We start from the raw sequence: 17,277 nt of genomic DNA, 5'->3' as shown, positions 1-17,277 counted from the left end.
GCCAGGTACAAATGGCTTTCCCCCAGCCAGGCTCATACTGTCTTCCTGCCAGCCTGCCTGCCTCTGCCCAAACTTCACCGCATCCGAGGGGCCTTCCCTGCCTCTCAGAGACAGCAATCCCATTGACCCTGATCGCCCAGCCCTGATCGCCCCTGATGCTGTTATATTTTTCTTACTTATCACCCTTGCCCCTCCCCGCCCCCAGGCCTGCTGCACCTGCTGGCCCACACTAGCAGGTGCCCTGGAGGGAGCAGGTTGAGTAGGCGCCTGTGATCGGGAGGGGGAAGGGTGGGGGGGGGGAGGTGGGGGGAGGCTGGATCCTGGGGAAACACCTGGACTGAGGCAGGTCAGTGTCAGGGATGGAGGGAAGGGCTGGACGGCAAGGTGTCTGGGAGACAGAATCTATGCGCAGGTCTTAGACTCGGCTTGCTGGTGGCAGTAGGGACAGCCTGGGGACCAAGAGGCTCATCCAGCTGGGAAACACCATCATTGGTTTCCGTGGAGACTCAAATTCCCTGGGTCTTTGCTAATGGGCCTCTGGATCCCTCCTTCCCAAAATAAATCAATTCTCTGTGGTTTGGAGACCAAGTGCATCCCTGATCACCCCTCCAGGGAGCCCTTCTTGGTTCGCTGGAGCAAGGCCTCCCTGGGGAGACCAAGGGCAGTCAAGGACCTACCTCAAGGAGGGGGCTGGCTCCCCCCTGGGCCCCCCCTCCCTGGGAGTCAGGGGGCAGGGATCGCTCTCTGTCCTGGTCTGGGAATGGTCTGTGGCTGTGAGGCTGGTGAGGGACCTGGCCTCCGGGGTTAGGTGGACAGGTGGCCATTAGGCACCAGGACCATGAACATGACCCATCCTCCTGGAGCTTCGGTTTCCCTTGAAGATGGGGGGAGGAAGTGTATGTGTGCAGAAAGCACTCAAGACGTCCTGGGGAAGGCTGCAGGCACGTGCTGGTGGGGCAGGAATTTACGCTGCCCCAGGCTGGCCCCGGGCCCCCAACAATACTGGGCAAGCCAAGAAACACTGGCCTCATCCAGCCCCCAGAGAGGGAAGGTGCTGCTGGGGAGGAACCCCAGAACCCCAAAGACGGGGTTCTAGCCGCTTTCTTCCCCTGGCCTTGGGACTCGGCTCTGGCAGGCAGCTCTCAGCTGTGATGATACAGAAGGCGATCACAGGGAGGCCCCGGGCCCGAGGGCTTCCTGTTGCTTGCTGGCCCTGTCCCCTCCGTGGGTTGATTCTCCTGACCCGTCCAAAGATAGGGAAGCCCGGGGACAGCCCTGAAGCCCAACATCCTGGATGTTTTAGGCTCAGATGGACCTGGCCACCCTCAGGCTCGCAGCCAGCCTCGCTCTGCAGTCACAGGGCATGTTAATGGGGTGATAATAAGGACTGTTGATTTCGGGGTCACAGAGGTTGTAAGCTTCAATGTGGAATTGATTCCATGTCCCACTGCATCGGGTGCTTCCAAACCACAGATGTGAACTTGCCCAGATGACCTTTCCCCTCTCGCTGTGGTGGGCTGGGGGTTCAGAACCGCAGATTCTGTCCTGCCCTCCCCCACCACCTCATGCTACCACAGGGGAGAGAGGCCTGCAGGCGAGGAGGGGTTAGCCCCTGGCGTGGGTTAGCAGACACGGGCAGGGGGCCTGGTTTCCGGCAGCCCCTAGAGCTCGGTCCTGCCTGCTGTCCCCTGCCGTCCTCCAGCCCAATGTGGTCACAGCAGGGAGGGTGCAGCTTCCTGGAGCTGCTCAGGAACCAGAGGGGGAAACGGAGAAGTAGGCCACTGTGAGGTCTCAGCATGGCGAGGGACCCTCTCCAGAGTGAGCAGGGGGCCAGCGGCAAGTGACACGGGCCAGCTTGCACCTTCCGCGTCAGCCACAGGTTCGCAGAGGGATCCCAGGCAGGAACTTACCTGCTCTGACCTCTCCTCGTTCTTGGTGCCTCTGCAAGAGAGACAGAGTGATCTAGTCTTAAAGGGTTCTCAAGGATTCGAGAAGATGGAAGGATGCAGAAGGGCCTGGCACGAGAGGGCTCTTCCCCAACATACACGCATGTAGCATGTGGGTGAAGGTACACTTAGGGACGGGGCAGAACATGGTGGAAGGCCAAGGAGGGGGTCAGCTGGTGGGGAGACCGGCTGGCATTCATTAACTCCACACCCCGCTCCAGACCCGAGCGAGCCCTTGGAGACTCAGGGAGTCTGGTCACCTCCCCGTCACCTGGGTCATGCTGTTCCCGGGGAGAGGTGGTCTTGGGATGCCTGCGGCCCATGCTGGCTGTCCTGTGGGGCTGGACACACCTGCACCTGGAGGGACACTTTGCTGACCCCTGTCATCCTGTCCCTCCAGGTCCTCGGACTTCGGGACGTCCTACACCAAGCTTACCCTCCAGCCTGGCGTCACCACAGTCATCGACAACTTCTACATTTGCCCTACGAACAAGAGAAAGGTAAGGGGCGCACCAGGACACATTCCCATGCCACATAGCCAGGCTCTGGCACTGGGCTCCCGGCCACGGTATGTCCTGTGACCCCCTTTTGGGTTCCATGGCGGTCTGTCCTGATGACTGTGTTTCAGCGGCCAGCTGTGCCATCGCTGGAAGGTTGTGTGTGCTTGTGCGGGTGCGTCTCTCTTCTCCCAGCCCCAGAGACAGCGGCCGGGGCAAAGCAGCAGGGGCTGGTAGGCACTGGGGACAGAGGAAGAACCTCTTGGGTTCGGGGGGGTCCTTGGAAGGTGGTCGTGGGCAGTTGCCTTCTTGGGCAGGTGTTTTTATTTGGTCTGATCTGGCTTTGATTTTCCACCTGAGCTGCGCTTCTGTGTTCTTGGTCTGAGCGTGTCTCCTGACGGTTGTGGAATCGGGATCCATGTTCTTCCCGGGTGGCCACTGGCCACCTGGTTCTGTGTGAAGACCCATCTGCAAACCCATGCTTGCTTCCCAGCCTCCTGGGACCCCAGCACAAGGGGAGAGAGGCCTTGCACGCTTGGCTGCTTCTGGAGAAGCAGCTTGGTGTCACCGGAGGGGACTGACTTGGATGGATCAGGTGCCTCACGGGAAAGTGGGGGGTAACCCCGTCTGGCACAGAGAATCGTGACTACGGAGACTGGACCCCACAGCCTGGTGCTCGCTTGGCGTGAGCCTGGCCCACGGGCACTGATGACTATTCTGGGGACTTTTCACCAAAGGTCAAAGTGACATAAAGCCTGTGACATCCCTGGTCTGTCTCCAGCCAGAGAGTCCTTAAGTGCCCGGGAAGGGGCCATGTGCGGCCCCACAGGCTGTGCCTCCCTTTAGAAGGGACATGAGCAGAAGCAGCAATGGAAGGTGCAGGATGGGGTTTTGGAGGCTGTGAAGTCGGGGAGGACTTCACAGGGAGGCTGGGTGGACAGTGGTGACAAGAGCCAGGGACGTGGCTCCTCCAAGCCTCAGTTTCCTGGCCTGTAAAGGGGGTGGACAGGAAGGTTAGTGAGACGACGCATGTGGTCGGTGGGGGGTTGTGGCGAAGGGCTTTCTAGGTTGGCTAGGGCCTTTGGGGCAGGCCCCGGGTGACATCTGTGTGGGCCGCTGGGCGACGCGTGCAGCCCTGGAGGGATGGGGCTTCCCAGAGAGTGTCCCCTGTGGGCAGCGTGGGGACAGGGAAGCAGGGAGGGCGGCGGCATCGGTAACACCGACGGCACCACTGGGCTCCCTGAGGGGTCACTTGCTTGTTTAGCCTGGACACACCGACGGGACCGAAGGCTGGGGCTGGTGACCCGTAGCGCCCCTGGGCTCGGCCGGCATCGAAAGAATGGAACGAGGGAACGCAGGAGTACGGGAAACTGCAGCGGGTCTGGCTGTATGGTGACCCCCAGAGCCTCCTGCACCGGTGAGAGCCTCCCGGCCAACCTGCTTGGGGCCCGTGTGCGAGGAGCCTGGGGCACCTTCCTGGGGTTGCTGTGGCCACCCCGTGTTTGCAGGGAGGCCTGGGGGGTAGTGTCTGGGCTGGGTGTCCCCGAACTCAGTCCAGCTGTGCTGTGTCCCCCAGCAGGGGAGTGAAACCTCCCTGAGGTCCCTTGTGTCTCATCTGTGAAGGGGGCTGGGATCTAGGAGCTATCTGACCACTCATAATTGTCACTGTGGGGTGGGGGGGTTGCACACTGCATCCCAGAGGTGTCCTCTTCCCAGTCCTGGCACCCAGGGCGGTGACCTTGCATGGCAAAAGAGACTTGACAAATGTGGTTCACGGTGTTGAAAGGTTGTCCTGGTTCTGCAGGTGCGTCCGTGCCATCACGGGGCCTGGAAGCAGGGGGGCGGGTCAGGTGTGAGGCCAGAGGCTGGGGACGGAGGAGGGACATGTCTAGAAGCTGGAGAGGGCCAGGAGGCATTCCCCCCAGGAGCCTCCAGACAGGAGCGCAGTCTGCTGACACCTTGGTTTTACCCTTTTGGCCTCCAGACCAAGGGAGCGCTTTTCTGTTGTTTGAAGCCACTTGGTTGTGGTAACGTGTTATGGTGGCTCCGGGAACTCACATGGCGTCCACTTGCAGGGTGGACTGTGGGGAGGCCTGCTCCCCCTTCTCCCCCTTCCCAGCGCATTGCCCTGCCCACCCACATCCCCTCTGGATGGAATCCACCTCCCCGTGGGCCCCCAGGAAGCCCCCAGGCCCTCCTCCTTCTAAAGCGTGGACCTTGCTGCCGGCTGGACCCCAGACAGGGAAGCTGAGTCCCAGATGCAGGCAGGGTCTGGGCTTACAGATGTCTCCAGCCTCTGTTCCGTCTCTGACCTCTCACACAGCAGCCCCTCACCCCACACACCCCAGGACTGAGCTGACCCTCCCTCTAGTGCGGTTGAAGGCATCGATAGGCCCACTGAGGTATGCGCTAGCCCACGGGATGGGTGTCTGTCTTGGAGGCAGGCAGAGATAGCAGTGACGGCAGGTGCCTTCCTCTGGGTCATGGGAGCTCGGGGGCGCCGAGCAGGGTGGACTGGGAGCCCTGGGAACCGAAAGGCAGTCTGGGCACGTGCAAGTGAGCAGGAAGGTAGCCTAGGGGGTGACCCCTCTCTCGTATTGGGGCTGGGCCTGTGCCTGGGTCCAGCTCCACAGCCCCCAGCTCCGTGACCTTGCCCGAATTCTGAACCTCTGGTTCCCCGTTTCTCCTTGGTGGAATGGGGGTAACAGTAGTGTCTACACTCTTGGGTTGATGGGATTAAATGAGGGCCTACTTGTTCAGTGCTTAGAGCAGGGCCTGACTTGAACAAAGCCTCCCCCTCCCCCCAAAAGTGTTCCTGGAACCATTGTCCTCAGAAAGAATTGCAGCAGGCCCTCTCCTCACCACCCTCCTGAGACTGTGAGGGTAGGAATTGGTTCTGGGTGATTCATACTCAACGAGGTGTCAGCTCTCAACTGGGTCTGTCAGGGAACAAGACCTGGCCCGGGGGAACGAGGGCCCCACCGGATGTCTGTGACAGGTTGCAGGGGTGGAGGTGGGGCGGGGCACCGCCTTCTCTCCACACCTCGCTGTGTCGAAGGAACAAATCATTTGTCTGAGGCACAAGGTGGCCCGAGCCTCGGAGTCTAGAACATGAAATGCCAGTTTCTCTATCTGAAGAGGTGGGACTGGTACCGAGTGGGGCTGGGGACAGAGCCCGCCGTCTGGAAGGGCATGGCCCACTGGAGGCCCTGCGGAGCTAGAAGGCAGCCAGCAGAGGCCCGAGCTCACCAGCAGGACAACCATGGGCGCTTATGTCCACTGTCCCTGCCTGCGATCCCGCGTTGTCACGTGGGGTCTAAGAGCTGAGTGAGGACTGCATGAGACTGGAAATACCTGGGATTTGACGGGAGCTGGGGAAGTGGAGCGGCCGGGCCCCCAGAGCTGCCTCCGCAGGACAGGGGCTCCGTGTGATGTGGATTTGAATGCGCTGAGGAGCAGAAAAGTTCCAGTTGGGGATGAGGGAAGCTGCAGTGACTGGGGAAGGCAGGTAGAGGGAAGAATTGGGGGTCCTCCACGGGCTGGTCCTCGAACTAATGAAGGAGCATTGTAGGGCACAAGGACAGCCTGGGCAGACCGCTTGGTGGAGACCGGATTGTGTTTACCTCCAGGTCTTCAACTGGGGACAGCCCCAAGCGCTCAGCAGGGACTTGGGAAATACGGACATCGTGGGCTGGGCTGGGGATGGGGTGCTGTCCTTCAGCGGGAGAGATTTCTACTTCTTACGAAGCAGAATGTTCCTTCCCCATCTGTGCTGCATGGTCCCTTCATTTATGGCTTCTTGATTCTTCAGCTAGCCTCATGGTGGTCATTCCCAGTGTTCTAGGCACTGGGCCAGAAGGGGATGTCAATCATATTCATTTATTGGTGGGGGCACGACTGAGGAGTTGACGTCATCCCCTGCACTACCGAGGTGAGAAAAGAGGCTCGGGGAAGCTGGGACGTTGGTCCAAGCTCACCCAGCTGGCAGGCAGCAAAGCGTTCACCGTGCACCAATGCAGTAAACGTACTGAGTGTCTCCCTGTGTCTGGGTGTGCTAGATGCGGGGGCAATCTGTGTCTTACTCTGAGCCCCCCAGGCACCCCGCAGCAACATTCTGGGGAGAAGATGGGATTCCCTACATCATTGCAAGCACAGTCCAGCCCACTTTGCTGGAGGCTGGGAATCCGCAGCTCTTGAATGTACCGCAGCCTGCCTGGTCTCGGTCTGATGGTGGCGGAGCTGTGAGACTCTGGGCAGATCCTATTTCTGCTCCAGGCCTCAGTTTCCCCATCCATAAGATGAGGAGTTTGAACTAGAGATCCGCCAAAGCCCTTTCCAGCTCGGATGTTCAGGTCTCTTCTGCTCTCCTCCCAACGGGAGAGGGGCAGCTGGGTAAGGAGGCTCATGTGAGCAGACCCCCAGCTCTGTTTGGTTCATCCCGTGCCTCGGCTGGGTCCCCAGGCTCCCTCTCGACACCAGCGCCCAACCGCTCAGTGGATGTGGGTCGAGGCCCTACGCTGCCCCAGGCTGTGTGCTTGTTGCTAAGGGGAGAGGACCCTTCATCCAAGCTTGCAGAAAACAAATTCGGATTTCATACCTACTAATGGCGCTGGAGCCCCTTGCAGGGCACTGGGGTGCTGAGGTGAACCGGGCAGACAGTTCTAACCTTCTAGAACCTTGAGGGTCTGGGAGAATGCTGAGAAACTGAACCTCTCCTGCTGTGTTTTGTGGGAGGAAAAGAAAGGGGGGCTCGAGTCAGCTTCCCGCGTGGAGGGTTTGTCTGGGGGTGAGTTTGATCTGGGTGAAGATCAGCCCTTATTTGCAGGGATGTCTGTGGGTGCGTGTCTCCCTCTTCAGTTAGGGTGACTGGTAGACTTTGCTAGAAGGTTCGAATATTATTAGGAGTCCATTTAGCGACAATTACAGATGGAGTAGCCCTTTATAGTTTCTTAAGAGAACACATTGTAACCTGTCTTACAAAATGAATCCCCTTTTATTTTCATCTCTCCTGCAGTAAAGTCAGAACTCTGTGGCATGGCCTCGCTGCCCATGGGTAGGGCCTTCTACTATTGTCACGGCCTGAACCCAGACATCCCCTGTGGGCCTTCTGTGCCGTCCACAATCCCCACCTTAGTTCTGGATAGCTGCGTTATTTCTAACTTGGCCACAGACCCTGGGGCCGCAGGGCTAAGGCCTGAAGGCATGGCCTGCGGGTACTACTTGGGCCATGGGATTACTTTCAAGCGCTGTGCTTTATATTAAAAATTCATACAAATGTTCATTTTACTCCGTGGTGCATCAGGCTTGGTGTGACTACTAAGATGACACACACACATGCACGTTTTCAACAAAAAGTCTTTGTCAACCTGATGACCCAGAAGAATGCTCCCATTTTAAGTGCCGGGACCCCCTGGCCCAGCCGGCACAGTGCCCCCCACATCCCTGCCGCTCCCCCCCACCCCCCACCCTGTCCTGGGGGATGCGCAGCTTCTGGTTTGAGAAGCACTGGGTTGGGACAAGATGTCCATCAATCCATCCCCGTGCTCGTTCTGCTCACTCACCCGAGACGCTTTGAGGAACTGCCCCGTGCCATGCACTCTAGATGGAGAGATGAATCAAAACAAAACCTTGCCTTCGAGAAGCTCAGAGTGTCTCAGAGAGCCGGCAATCCACTCAGCAGAGGCAGCACTGATGGTGAGAGAGAGAGGGCCCGAGTTTCCGAAGGCCCTTCATGGGTCAGATCCGGTCTAAGGATCTTCACATGTGTTCTCTCGGGTCCTGGCAACAGCTCTGCCAGGTGAGGCTTTGTGCATCTCGTGGGTGAGGGGACGCGAGGACAGGACGCGTGTGGTGGCCTCCCACACACCACCCAGGAGCAGGTCCCTGGGTCAGGGTTTGCCCCCAGGCCCAGGTGACCCTTTCCACTTTCTATGGCCCTGTGTGGCCTCTGAGCAGCCTGTCCTGGGGGCCAACGAGGCTGCCCCCTTCCAGCGAGAGGGAAACCTAGGGAGAAGGCGCAGGCCCGCGAGCCGAGTCAGATTCTAGGGCTGCTGTTCAGCCAATCTCTCTAGACTCGGAGCTCTGCCAGGAGGGCAGGACAGCGCTGCCCCTAGCCTTCGAGCCCCCGGCCCCTTGCACCTGTGGCCAAGGGGAGGCCCAGGCTCCTTCACTGTTCCACAGCCTGTGCCTCGTCTCCTTCCTCAGGCAATTCCACAGCGTGAAAGGACAAAGGTCACACTTTGTTTTGCTCTACTTGTGCAGTTCTGGTCTACTTGTACAGGTGAGCCTTTCTTGCTCCCATCTCAAATTTGGCTCCAGGAGCTCTCTTGCAGTCTGTCTCCCCTCTGTCTGTGTCTCTGACCTCCGCTCAGTTCCTGTGCCTGCTAGCCTATAAACCTGGTCTCTAGCTCCGAGGCACAACTGGTGTGGAAGCTCTGCCCCTCCCTAGAGTGGAGGCCCCGCCCATTCCTGGTGTGGAAGCCATGCCCCTCCCTGGTGTGGAGGCCCTGCCCCTAGCATAGAGCCCCACACCTCCCTGGAGTGGAGGCCCCACCCCTCCAGGGTGTAGAAGCCCATTCCTCCCTGCTGTGGTGGCTCCACCCCTTGGAGTGGAGGCCCCGCCCCTCCCTGGTGTGGAGGCCCCACCCCTAGCATAGAGCCCCTCACCTCCCTAGAGTTGAGGACCCACCCCTCCCTGGTGTAGAAGCCTCCCCCCATATGGAAGCTCCGCCTCCTTCTCCTGCAGCAGACCACTTGGTGCACCCCTGCCTTGTTTCCTCATCTGGGGCCCCAGCAGTGGGCAGTGGTGGTTGGCTCTCAGGAGGGAGGTCAGGTGAGCCCAGGTCCTGCGGACACAGCCCCGGCAAACCCTCTCCTGCGCTCACAGAGCGCCTGGGTGGATGGGTGACCGCTGACGGATCAGGCCCAGGTTGGAGGGCAAGAGCGTTGTGCCATTGTCGCTGCGGGCTGTACCCCGTGGGGTCCTCAGACGCCTGCGTGCAGGGTCTCAGGGAGCCCGGGATCTGTAGATTTAAGGTGTCCTAAATGGCAGGGAGTCAGTTTGTCTCTGTGCTTTGGCCAGCCAGCATCCCGTTACCCGGGGCCCAAGCCCCGGTCAGGAGGAAGGGGCCCGGGCACAGGGTGGGAGATCCAGGGGTCCCCTATGCGCCTGCCTTTCTGGGTGTGAACTGGGATTATAACATTGCCCATGTGATGCAGCTAGGCTGCAGGTTAGGTGATATGAGGCGGGACAAAGGCCAGCGCCTGGCCCCATGGCTGAGACAAAGGCTCAGGGTTCCAGAGTGCCGAAGGGGGTGGTGTCCCTGCCCTGCTGAGCTGGGACCAGGGCATGCAACACCTTCGGCAGTGCCTGGCGCACACCAGGGACCCCGAAGGGACTGCATCTGCCCCTCGTGCTTGTCTCCCTGGATGTGTTCGGCGTGTGGCTGGCCCCGTGCTCTGGAAATACACCATCCTTTGTCGGCTGGGTGGCTCTGACCCTGTTGGGGGGACATCCGGGAGAATGACGCTGAGTCTGAACCTGGGTGTGCGGGGATATCCCAGCAGGGACAGGGCCAGAAGACACTTTGGGACCAGGCGGTGCCCCCCGCCTTCTGGTAGGAGCTGTGGGTGAATGGGATGCAGTTGTCTGAGATGGAGGCCCTGGGGAGGCGGCAGACCTGGGGGAGCATGAAGGCCCAGAGGAGGCAGATGGGGTATGATCCCCAGTGTTCCCCACTCTCTTAGGCCAAAGTGAGGGCTCCCTGGAGGCCCCCTGCTGTCCCTGAGCCTCACCCACACCCTTGGCTCAGCTCTCAGGGTGAGCCGGATCCTTCCAGGTCTGTGACTAACGAGGGGAGGGGTGGAAGCCCCTGCCTGGTAGGGAGGCAGGCCAGAGAGCAGAGCCCTGCTGGGAGCTGGGAGGTGGGCACGGGGCTAAATGGGCTTTTTGTTCCAATCACCAATGCTCTCCATTTCCCTTGAGAGCCAGGCATCCTCCTCTGTCCAGAAGAAAAATGGCTCAATTGGGCCTGTTGATGTACAGAGGCTTTTGTCTCAGAAATAGACTGAACCCCTTGCAAGTTCAGCTAATGGGCAGAAAATGACTCCCTCTTTTTTTTTTTTTTTTTGCAATGTTTTAATTTTTTATTTTTTTTTCAGCATAACAGTATTCATTATTTTTGCACCACACCCAGTGCTCCATGCAATCCGTGCCCTCTACAATACCCACCACCTGGTGCCCCCAACCTCCCACCCCCCACCCCTTCAAAATTCTCAGATCGTTTTTCAGAGAAAATGACTCCCTCTTAAAGCTCATAGGTGGTTACCGGAGAGGGGAAAGAAAGGGGTCTCACCTCTTAGAAAGCCAGTCTCCTAGGCCTCTAGGGCCTCTGGAACTGCTGAAACACAGAGGGACAGAGATTCGGGATTTCCTCTGTCTTTGGAAGCAAGTGCATTGTCGAATGCTCTGGGGACCACAGCCCTGAACGAGTGTGTCACCCCACATGGCAAAGGGGCCCCTGCAGGTGTGATTACATGAAGAACGGGACATGGGGAATTGTCCTGGCTTGTCTGGGGTATCTGGTGTATTCACAGCAGGCTAGTAAGAGGGAGGCAAGAGGGTTAGAGCAGGGGATGTGTCCCTGGAAGCAGGGGGTGGGGTGTGCTGGGAGAGGGAGGGAGGAAAGGGGCAGGGAAGATACCCCGCTTTTGGTTGTGATGGTGGAAGGTGCTGGGGGCCAAGGGACGCAGATGACCTGTGGACACTGGAAAATGCAAGGGCTTCTGGAACCTTCAGCTGAGCCAACTTGTTGACTGTAGCCCATGTAAGACTGATTTTGGACTCAGACCTCCATCCTCACGAAAAGTTGCATGTGTCTTGTTTTAAACCATATGTAGTATGTGGTTCTTTGCCATGACAACCACAGGAGACTTGTGCAAAGCCAGGATCCCAGGGCCCTGGAGCGCGGGGACCTGAGAACTGCACTCTGTCTGTGGCCCCATGGAGAGCCGGCCACCATCAGCTTGCATGGGGCCATGTCACCTCTCCCCTTCTTGGGTTCTGTTACCATCCATGACCAGAACACACACAGGGTTGCAGGCTTCTCTGGGGAACAGAAGGAGCTTTGCAACGTGGGGGCCTGCGCATAGGATCGTGGGGCAGGCGTGTGTGGACGGGTGTTGGCCCTGTGGTGGCAGTGATGCTGGGTGGAGTAGCATGGGCCCAGGTAGCAGGCATCTCTGGTGGCCCTCGGGAGTGGAAGGTGGGGCTCATAGCATGGCCATTGTCTCCCACTCCTGTATATCACAGGGAAGATGCAGTTCTCGGAATGAGGCAGCCCTGGGACTGAGCCCCTCTGAGCCCCTCTGAGCCTTGTCTATAAAGCTTGAGTGAGATGCGCTGTGTCTTGTGCATGGATTCGCACACTGAGCCACTGCTGACTCGGTGACCAATGATGACATTGTTGCTGATGTCATTGATCATCATTCAGCCAAACCCACAGAGAAGCTTGGTGCCACAGGCGTCCTCGTCCTGCAGGTGACTGCCTGCAGCTCAGAGAGGTGATGTATCTCCCACGGTCAGGGTGGCGCAGGAGGTGTCTCAGGTCTGGGGCCCCATGCTGGAGAGGGTTTGTACCCACCCTGCTGCCCTGGCTGTTTGGAGGGTTCAGGGAAAGCACAGTGAGACAGAGGGAAGGCATCCAAAGTCCTTCGTGTGTATATTCTTAGCATTCATTTGTCACTAAACTTTGGTGGTTGTGTTCTTTAATTTTAAAAGGTGCTGACCATGCCCCCTCCTCCCCTCATATAGGAATACCCCAATATCCAGGAATTTGGGAAGTCCTATGGCTTCTCCCAAGAAGTATGGCTGACCTCACCAAGAGAAATCGTCAGATACCGGGGAAGGCATAAGTCAAGGGATTGTACCGTCTTGGGTACTCCTGTGGGTTAGCCAAGGCTGGGGACCTCACCTCCCTCTGAGTCAGTCTGGTTGGAAGTAGGTTTATCCCATCTACCCACTCCAACAGTTGGTCTTCACTCCATGGAGGTCAAGGGAAGGACGTGGGGGCCATTTGAGTTCAGTGGGGAAGAATGGTCTGATGGATCTGTGCTGTTGACCTTGGGAATCAGAGGGACAGAGAGGCAGCACCCATGTCACAAAGCAGCTGTCCGTCCTCATATGGTCTTTGAGGGGCCTTCCATTTCTAGTGTTCTCTGTTTTCATTGTCTACCTTTGATGAACCAGCCACAATGTCAGTATGCACCCTAACATCCCATGCTGTGTTAGCCAGGACTCCAGGGATTACAGGTAACATAGGTCATTCAGACAAGAAGAGGAACATACTGGCTTATGTCACTGTGATGATCAGGGGTAGGCATGGCTTCAGGCAAGGGTTGATCCAGCGCGTCTACCGGAGACATGGGGCACAGCCTCTCTCCTCCCATCTCTCAGCCAGGCTCTCCTGTGTCTTGGCTTTGATCTTGGGCATGTTTTTGCTGTTGGTTGGAATGACCTCTGGGAATCCCAGACACACCTGATCCTTAGCACCGGGATCTCAGAAAGAGCAGGGTCCTTTTCCTATTAGGTGCTACACACAGATCCCTCAGAAGGCTCCTGATGTCTGGGTCAGGGTCCCTTTCCTGAAGCAGTCAGGGTGGCCAGAGGGAGTGGACACTCTGATTGGCCAGGCCCTGTCACGTGTCCTCTAGGGGTGGGGTCAGCCCACCCTAATGGAACTGAGTGAGGGGAAGAGGCCGGTTCCCTGAACTAGGCAGGCAAGATTTCCTGAGCAGGGCCAGGTGGGAACAAGGGCAGCCCATGTGCCCACGTCCACTGGCATCTGGAGACACGCCGCCAACCGATGTTGCCACTGCTGAGTTTCTTTGAAGTTTGTTGTGAGAGAAAAAAGTCATTCTTTATTTGAGGAATTTGTTTTGAACTTCAAAATCCATCTTCCTCCTTCTTTCAGTCAGCAGGCCAGTGTCTATTTTTAGCGAGAAAGAAGGACCTCATCACTGGCCTGCTTTCCCATGGAAGCCTCCCGCCTGGACAGTGGGGGTGTGGGGAGCACTGGGAAGGGGAGCAGGGAGCAGGGTTGGGGGGGCTAGCAGGAGGCCCTGAACCCGGCTCACAGCGCCGTCCCTGGCTGGTGGGATGGCTTCAGGGAGAGGAAGACAGGCCCTAGCGTCTGCTCCTGGAGACTGAAATGAGTCTTACGCACCTAAAGCAGGAATGCACTGGAGGGCGGTTCTGGCAGGGCCAGAGAAGGGCTGGAAGGCGGTTCCAGCAGGGCCGGGGAAGGGCTGCAGGCAGTGGGAAATAGGAGCTGCTCTTCCCGCCCACGGGGAGTGTGCGTATTTTTGTGTCTCAGGTGTGTATGTTTGCATTTCAAGCAGCCGAGGCTGAAAAACGCTGATTCCCCAACCACAGTGACTCACCTCACTGTGAGCAGCTGTGGACTGTGTTGTGGGGGGGACTGGAGGTGAGCGGGCCTGGGGGAGGGGGGCACCTGCGTTCTGGGCCAGCCCCTGCCCTGCCCTGCTCTGCCCTGCCAGGGGGCTATCTGCAGAGGACGGCACTTCTGTGGTCAAAGGAAGTATGCGTTCCTGCAAGTCCAAACTTCTCAGCACCACTGCTTTGTGTGGCTGTGGGTAAAGGCAGGTGGCTGCCACGGGGCTTTGGCGGCTGTTAGCAGAAGCCACTGCAGCCACAGAAGGGTTCTATGCTGGAAACCCGTCAGGTAGAGTCAGTAGCAGGAAGGTGACTGGCAAAGGGCAGGAAGCCGGGAGTCTGCAGGGACTTGGCTAACCTCACAGCTGCTATAACAGGAACCCTAGAGACACCCTCCCTTATGTCTCCGGTATATCATGAACTTGCCCCTTTGAAGTCAGGAACCTATTAATTTTTAATTTTTTGAGAGAGAGAAAGAGAGCATGCATAGTGGGGAGGGGCGGAAGTGGGGAGAAAGAAATTTAAGCAGGGTCCATGCCCAGCATGGAGCCAGACGTGGGGCTCGATCTCCCGATCCTGAAATCACGGACCTGAGCAGAAACCAAGAGTCAGATGCTCACCCAACTGAGCCATCCAGGCGCCCCTGAAGGCAGGAACCTTGATGGGTATTTCCAACAGACTGTCCACCCAGGGGGACTGGATATTCTTTGAAAGGGAGGTGGATCATCTCACCAAATCAAGAGGGACTGGGTGCCGAGCGACCACACACCCATTACCACGAGGGGGAAACAAAATGTCCATGTGTCTAAGCCCCTTTGTCCATCTGTCTGATGGGATGGCGGGGTATGGTGAATTGGGCAAGGTCTGGGAGGCACGGTGGTCCTGGGTTCAAATCCAGAACTCTGGCTTACTAGCCAGTGTGTCACTGAGCCTGTCATGTGACCTCTCTGGACCTTTTGCTTCTCTCTGTGAACCATGGTGGATGGTAACAGGCGTGAATGCTTGCTTGCCGTGTTCACACTCACATACTGTGGGCAGCTGAAGGAGGCTCCTCCCGGGGGCGTCTGCGCCCTGAGCCCAGGGAACCTATGAGTGTTACCAGTGCATGGGAGACTAAGTTAGGGATCCTGAGATGGGGCGCTTCTCCTGGGTTATCTGCGTGGGCCCGGATTCTACCCTGGAGCTTCCAGAAGGTCCCAACCCTGCTGACACTTTGATTTTAGGCTCCCAAGATTCATTACAGACTCTGACTTGCAGAACAGCAAGATAGGACATTCATGCTGTTTTAAGCCAATAAATTTGTGTTGATTTGTTACAGTGGCTGTAGGAAACCAACCCATGCTCGTGGTGCCTACTGTCACCTCCCTATTCCTGCAGAGACTGTCCAGGCACCGTGGTGGAGAGAGGGACCCCACAGCAGGGTCCCGACTTATGTAGCCTCCCTCCGCCCCTTCTCCCTGGGAAGCTTTGAGGGTCTGCAGCCATAGCGGGCTCCACTGAGACACAAAGGCTCAGGCCTGAGGCCCCATGCCTTCCCAGGGCTGGGGTGTTAATTCAGCAGCTGCTGTCTGGCCTTTGCTTTCCACCCAGGCTGTGACCGCACTTTGCTTTCTCGCTGTGTCTGTTCTGTTTGGAGCGTCTTGTTCCAGGCTCTGCTTTTCTCATGGCATGTGCGGTCACGCCGACCACTGGGGACTTGGCCTCTCTTTCTGGCTACCTTGTTCCTGAAAGTTCTGGTCACCCCGTTGATTGCTTTTAGCTGGCCTTGCATGATGCACTGGATGGAGGTGTAAGCGACAGGACTGCCGTTCTCAAGGGCAAGTAACTTTGATGTCGCTGGTCCAGCTCATCCATCAACACCCCCTCCTTTTCCCACCCAACTCTATAACTGGGATCCTCTGGCCAGATCTCCACAGGGCCTGTCCTTCCAACCTCGTTTGGCAGGTGCATAGGAGGCCCTCCTCCGGCTTGGCATCCACCCCTTTGTGCCACCAATAGAAGTAAGACCCTCGAGGGTCCTGCCACGGCGAGAAGCAAAGTCCAGAAGGGTAGACAGACAAGAAAACAGGTGGTTCTGACACAGAGTGGGTCATGGAGCTGGACCTCTGGGTAGCAGAGGGCTAGTGGCCTATGGAGAGGCCCTGAGGGGAGGCAGCAGAGAGCCCACTGAGGGGGGACAGCTCCCGCAGCTGCCTCTAGGCTGGGTGGGCTTGCCGTCCCCACCCTGGTGGTAGGGCTGAGTTCCCAGCGTCCCCACCCAGACCTTGGTCGTCGCACAGTGTGGTGCTGATCTGAGGCAGTCCCACCCTGAGATTTTCATCGGATGACTTTCATGTTAGTTTCACCAAGAAAAAAAAAAAAAAAGAAAGAAAGAAACTGATGTGCGCCTCCTGGCCGGCTCCCAGTTTGTGAAAGGAGACTATGATTAGGTATATGAATAAATTGTAATACACAGATAATACTGCCATGTAATTCCTCGGGTATAAGAGAATAATTACACGGGTAATTATGCTCTGTAATTGTCGGTGTTCTTAATGGCTGCGGGTGCCCCAGCCGTGCTCCATGCAGGCCATAAACAGACACCGGAGGATGGGGCCACGGTATGGATTCTAACTGTCATGTAATTAGAGAATAATTAAATAGTTATTTGTCCCATCTAAATCAGCAATTATGTGTCCTCCAAAGTCCTGCTCTACTTTTCAATAGAGGAGGAAGGACAGCTCCCTGAGAGAAAGGGAGAAGCTATGGGTGGGGAGGCGACTAGGGGGACCCAAGCTTGAGTGTGAGACCCCGGGAACCTGAATGTCAACTGTGGGACCACATGGGGGCAAGAGGAAGCAGAGGGGCAGGAAAAGCATATCCACCATGTGGGAGTGAGCCTTGGGCATTCTTGCTAACATGGTAGGGGCTCGAGATGCAGGGATGATGGTGAGATCGAAGGTGCCAGCCAGAGACGGAGGGGAAAGGGGATGGCAAGCACATCTGGGGACCCGGGCGTTTCCGGACCAGAACCAGCGAGCAGGAGAAGTTGTCAAGACGGGTCTGCGCCTGAGGTGGCTGAGGGGCCCCCAGGAAGCTGAACACACATCACTCTGCTTGTGACGGGAAGAGGAACTTGTAATACCTCGCTGAAAAGAAAAATGGTCTGTTAAGAGAAGAAGAATCGGGCCAGAACAGTCATGTCTCTGGTATGAAATTTCAAAATAGTAAGATGGACTCTGGTGTCTGTGGGAAAGACAGGTTCTTCAGGTCTGACATCTGATACAGCTGTCATGTGTCGTTTTGGGGAACACAGGGGCGTCTTCAGAGAGCAGAATGTCCTCCATTACACAGCCGGCTTCCTGTGTGAAAGGAGAAGCCTTTGAAAAGATGTTGTGGCAGC

The 17,277-nt window shown here is 57.5% G+C and overlaps 1 protein-coding gene across 4 annotated transcripts in view; it reads left to right on the top strand.

Annotated features, from left to right (window-relative positions):
* SORCS2 (sortilin related VPS10 domain containing receptor 2) overlaps nt 1-17,277 on the top strand; it is a 420,986-nt gene that overhangs the window by 250,335 nt on the left and 153,374 nt on the right. For all 4 annotated transcript variants that reach the window (XM_047718782.1, XM_047718783.1, XM_047718784.1 and 1 more), the window contains exon 3: nt 2,347-2,446. In XM_047718782.1, coding sequence (XP_047574738.1) covers nt 2,347-2,446 — 100 coding nt within the window. The remainder of the gene's footprint in view (nt 1-2,346; nt 2,447-17,277) is intronic.

This window comes from Lutra lutra, chromosome 2, assembly GCF_902655055.1.
Source record: "Lutra lutra chromosome 2, mLutLut1.2, whole genome shotgun sequence".
Classification (NCBI taxonomy): domain Eukaryota; kingdom Metazoa; phylum Chordata; class Mammalia; order Carnivora; family Mustelidae; genus Lutra; species Lutra lutra.
Note: the sequence above shows the minus strand (reverse complement) of the source record. Positions and strands in the feature narration are given on the sequence as shown.